This window comes from Canis aureus, chromosome 21, assembly GCF_053574225.1.
Source record: "Canis aureus isolate CA01 chromosome 21, VMU_Caureus_v.1.0, whole genome shotgun sequence".
In the NCBI taxonomy this organism is placed as follows: domain Eukaryota; kingdom Metazoa; phylum Chordata; class Mammalia; order Carnivora; family Canidae; genus Canis; species Canis aureus.
Genome location: NC_135631.1, coordinates 18047404 through 18051965, shown reverse-complemented (window position 1 = coordinate 18051965; position 4562 = coordinate 18047404). Strand labels below are relative to the sequence as shown.

Below are 4562 nucleotides of genomic sequence, written 5' to 3'. Positions count from 1 at the left end.
ATACTCAGTCTCTTTGTTGCCAAGTTACCTGTTTTTTATATATATATATATATATATATATATATATATATATATATATATATATATTAACTAATCAATCTTATGGGGATAATGAAAGGGTTGAATGAACATATCGACGTGAAAGTGGACCCAAAAGATCTGATTTACGAATTCAATCCATTCTAGTATGTGAGCTTGGGCAGCTCACTACCCCTTCCTATGACTCAATTTACTCATCTACAAAAATAAGTTGGGAAGATGTTATGTGATGAACCTTCCTCTATAAAAGTCTATTCTTGTATGGATAAGCTATCACTAAATTGCATTGCCATTCTCATGCTTAGAAATGGAGAATATTCTAAAATAAATTATGGCAATAATAAAATATTGCTAATGCATTTTGATTTCTGTGCAACTTCCCTTTATTGATCATTCTGTTCTCTTCTTGTTACCACAGAGCATCTTGTGATTCTCAAATCACATCTATGGAGAACAATACAGAGGTGTCTGATTTCATCCTGTTGGGACTAACCAATGCCCCAGAGCTGCAGATTCCTCTTTTTGTAATATTCATCCTCATTTACCTCATCACTCTGCTTGGGAACCTGGGGATGATCACACTGATCTTGCTGGACTCTCGTCTCCATACTCCTATGTACTTTTTCCTCAGTAATCTGTCTCTGGTAGACTTTTGTTACTCCTCAACAGTCACTCCCAAGGTCATGGCTGGGCTCCTTATAGGAGACAAGGTCATTTCCTACAATGCATGTGCTGCCCAGATGTTCTTTTTTGCAGTCTTTGCTACTGTGGAAAATTACCTCTTAGCATCAATGGCCTATGACCGCTATATAGCAGTGTGTAAACCCCTCCATTATGCCACCACCATGACGACAGGTGTGTGTGCTCATCTCACCATAGTCTCCTATGCCTGTGGCATCTTAAATGCATCTGTAAATGTTGTAGATACCTTCAGTCTCTCTTTCTGTATGTCCAGTGTTGTTCATCATTTTTTCTGTGATATTCCAGCAGTCATGGCTCTGTCGTGCTCTGATAAACACTTCAGTGAGCTGATTCTCATTTTTATCTCAAGCTTTAATGTGTTTTTTGCACTTTTTGTTATCTTTATTTCCTATCTGTTCATATTTATTACCATTTTGAAGATAAAGTCAGGTGAGGGATACCAGAAGGCTTTGTCTACCTGTGCTTCTCACCTTGTTACAGTTTCCTTATTTTATGGGACAGTCATCATCATGTACTTACAGCCAAGTTCTCATCATTCCATGGACACAGACAAAATCGCATCTGTGTTCTATACTATGGTCATCCCCATGCTGAACCCTGTGGTCTACAGCTTGAGGAACAAAGAGGTCAAGAATGCATTCAAGAAGGTTGCTGAGAAGGCAAAATATTCTCTAGGTGTGGTCTATAAATGATGTAGATCCACAGAAAGTATTTTATCCCACTTAGATCTACTCCACACTAGAACTACATGTTAATGTATATTTGGGATATTAGAAAAAAATTTTGTCTAATATTATTTATTTCTTTAGGTGAGGAATAGTTCCAATAATCTAAAGTGCAGAAAAGATGCAATAATGGTTTTTAATGAGGCTTATATAATGAAGTATGTGCTTTTGTTGACACATTCCATCCAGAGAATGTCAATAATGATAGCATCTCAATAAATTAATGTTTTAGCCATTATTGAGTGATCTGGGGGAAAAAAGCATATTCATGTGGAAGTTTCCAAAAGTAAATAATCACATTAAAATAAAAGGAGATGTGGTTACATTATTTTTACCTTAATCTTTTCAATACCATTCTTCACATTTTGTTTTTAAAGTTGCATTAAAAAATAATAAGGATAGTTGGCTTTCTTTGGTAATAAATGTTTTGAAATGGTTAATATCACTTATTAGTTTATGCTTTAATTGAGCTGCCCTTCATCTCACCTCGTATCACTGGTTACTGGCAATACTGGACAGTCCCCATCTCACCTTGTCCCAGCTTCTTTGTATTTGCTATTTCCACTGTATGAGCTATTTTTATACTTACTTCAGATTGCTTGTTAAATTATACCAATCCAGGGAGGCCAAAGACACCTGCCATAAGGAACTTTACAAAATAGTCATTCCCTTCCCATGGACTTTTTCCCCTAAGCCTGTTCTATTCTTCACAGACACTATCGACACTCAGCTCTTGTATTTATGTTTTCAACTGTTCATCTATTTCCCTTAACTTGCATGGAAGTCCCTTTAAGCAGTAGCTTAATAGTGTTATTTCTGTGAAAATAAAGCTTTGAGCTTGACTTAAAAATCATTTTCTTGAATATCAAAATAACTCCAGAAACTCAAAATTGTATTGGTGGAAGTGAGCTACAAAAAGTCTACATTTCAAGGGAACAATACCACCAATGTGAACCCGCTAATGATCTTAACTCTTGCAGGAAATTAGGAGTCTCAAAAAGCTCTCTACCTCTAACATTAAAAAATTCTTCCTCTTTAAATTTTCCAAACTATCCACTTGCCCACTTGCAGCCAACCAATCAATGACAAATATACCAAAAGACAAGCTAGAACATCTCCCCCACTTCCAAAAACTATATCTTAATAAAACACCTGCCAATTTTAAACTGACTCCGTATTTCTTCATTTTACTCACTGAACTTACTCTTTGCTAATATCATTGAATTTCTGTTGAAATAAAACTTACTGAAAATTGTTTCCTTTGTTTCAAGTTTATGAATAAACTGCCTTTGTTAATTTCGTGCACAACATAGTTTTGTGTTTGATATGTTTCAGAAGTGGCAATAAAGAATAATGGATAAGGAAAAAATTTCAAGTGGCTGGAACAGGGGGCCAAAGAAAACAGTAGAAAACTGAAATATGCCTAGAGGAAAAAAAAATCCAGTCTCATAAAGGAATATTTCCCCATCACCAGTGTTGAGGGGGCCTTTGTAATGTTAATTCAGCAAGATTTGTACACTATCCAGTGGGTCTTCCATTACTGTCTGTTACGAATGAGAGGAGTTTTTTTTTCTAATTTTCTTTACTTGGTCTAACAGTATTTGCTGGGTGTGACTATAGAATGAGCTAAGTTTTCTTTCTATTTCATAAGTTGTTAGGCCATAAGCAGCCATATCTAGACTAGATGGAGAGGCAATTTAATCTATCTGTTAGCCTGGCTGTGGAACTTCTCTGGTGATTAGCTGGATTTTAGGCTGTCTTCCTGATGGGGGTACATAACATGTCCTCTGGATGAAGGAAATGTAAACTGGACATTTGCTGATCCAAATACTCATTCTAATGGAAAAGACAGTTAATTGTTTTCCCAGCTATTTCCTTTTCATTCCTGAGCACACAGCTAGCAGGCTAGATTTTTCAGCTTTCATGAAGTTGAGGCCTGGTGATTGTATTCTTGTGAATGAAATGTGAGCATAAATCATGTGCTATTCTCAAGCCTGTCTCACAAAAACTTCCATGTGATCTTTTGCTCATTCTCACTCTTTGTCATCAGCTCCATAGAGAGAATTCATACCACAAGAAATGATAAAACCACTGAGTAGAGAGACTCTAGGTCACTGAATCACAGTATGATTTCCCATAGAACAACTAATTGAATTGTATACAAAGAAGAAAAACCTCTATGACTATGGGACTGCAATGCTGGAGTTGGCCTGTATGGCAGCTAGCATTATTAGCACATGAACTAATACAGAAAGTCAATCTCTTCTTTTTTAAGATTTTATTTATTTATTCATGAGAGACAGAGAGAGAGAGAGAGGCAGAGACATAGCAGAGGGAGAAGCAGGCTCCCTGCAGGGAGCCCAATGTGCGATTGGATCCCAGGACCCCAGGATCATGCTCTTAGCCAAAGGCAGATGCTCAAATACTGAGCCACCCAGGTGCCCCCATAAGTCAATCTATATGCTCTTGGGAGTAAATCAGAAGTAAGGGACTATCTAGTGAGGAAAACCATCAAACTTCTCTAACACAATTTAATTCCACAGTTGTTTACTTGTGATCCCTCACTTAATCCCCAAATCAATCTAAAATGGCTAGCACAAATAAAATTAGCACAGGTTTTACAAACAGAAATAGCTCAACTTGAATTTCATTTCAACAAGCTTTTTAATACATGGCAAGTTTATCAAATGTTCTGAGCTTCAGTTGGGGAAAATATAGTGTCTGCCTCATAAAACTATATATACTGATTAAGCCAGAACACAACACAGCTCAGTGCCTTAAACAGAACAGATGCTCAAAAGTTGTTGATCTCCTTTCTTTTTCTTTCCATTCACTGCCTTTATTTTACTTCCTCCTCTATATTGTCAATTATCTCCATATAAGTATTGAGACTCTTACTGTGTCTTATTGTATTGCTTTGTATTTATGATTACTGACTTCTGTCTTTCCTTCTATCTATGTAATGTATCACATTTATTAATTTGTGTATGTTGAACCAACTTGGAATTCTAGGGATAAACCCCACTTGATTATGGTTTATGATCCTTTTACTGTGCTGTTGAATTAGGTTTACTAGTATTTTAATCAGAATTTTTG

The 4562-nt window shown here is 36.3% G+C and overlaps 1 protein-coding gene across 1 annotated transcript; it reads left to right on the top strand.

Annotated features, from left to right (window-relative positions):
* Positions 1-482: 482 nt before the first annotated feature.
* Positions 483-1433, top strand: LOC144293397 (olfactory receptor 5B17-like). The gene has a single exon (XM_077864486.1). The coding sequence runs from the start codon at positions 486-488 to the stop codon at positions 1431-1433; it is 948 nt and encodes a 315-aa protein (XP_077720612.1). The 5' UTR covers positions 483-485.
* The last annotated feature ends 3129 nt before the right edge of the window (positions 1434-4562 follow it).

Excerpts from the sequence above, each read along its gene's own strand:
- LOC144293397 (XM_077864486.1), top strand. The coding sequence starts at position 486 with ATGGAGAACAATACAGAGGTGTCTGATTTCATCCTGTTGGGACTAACC.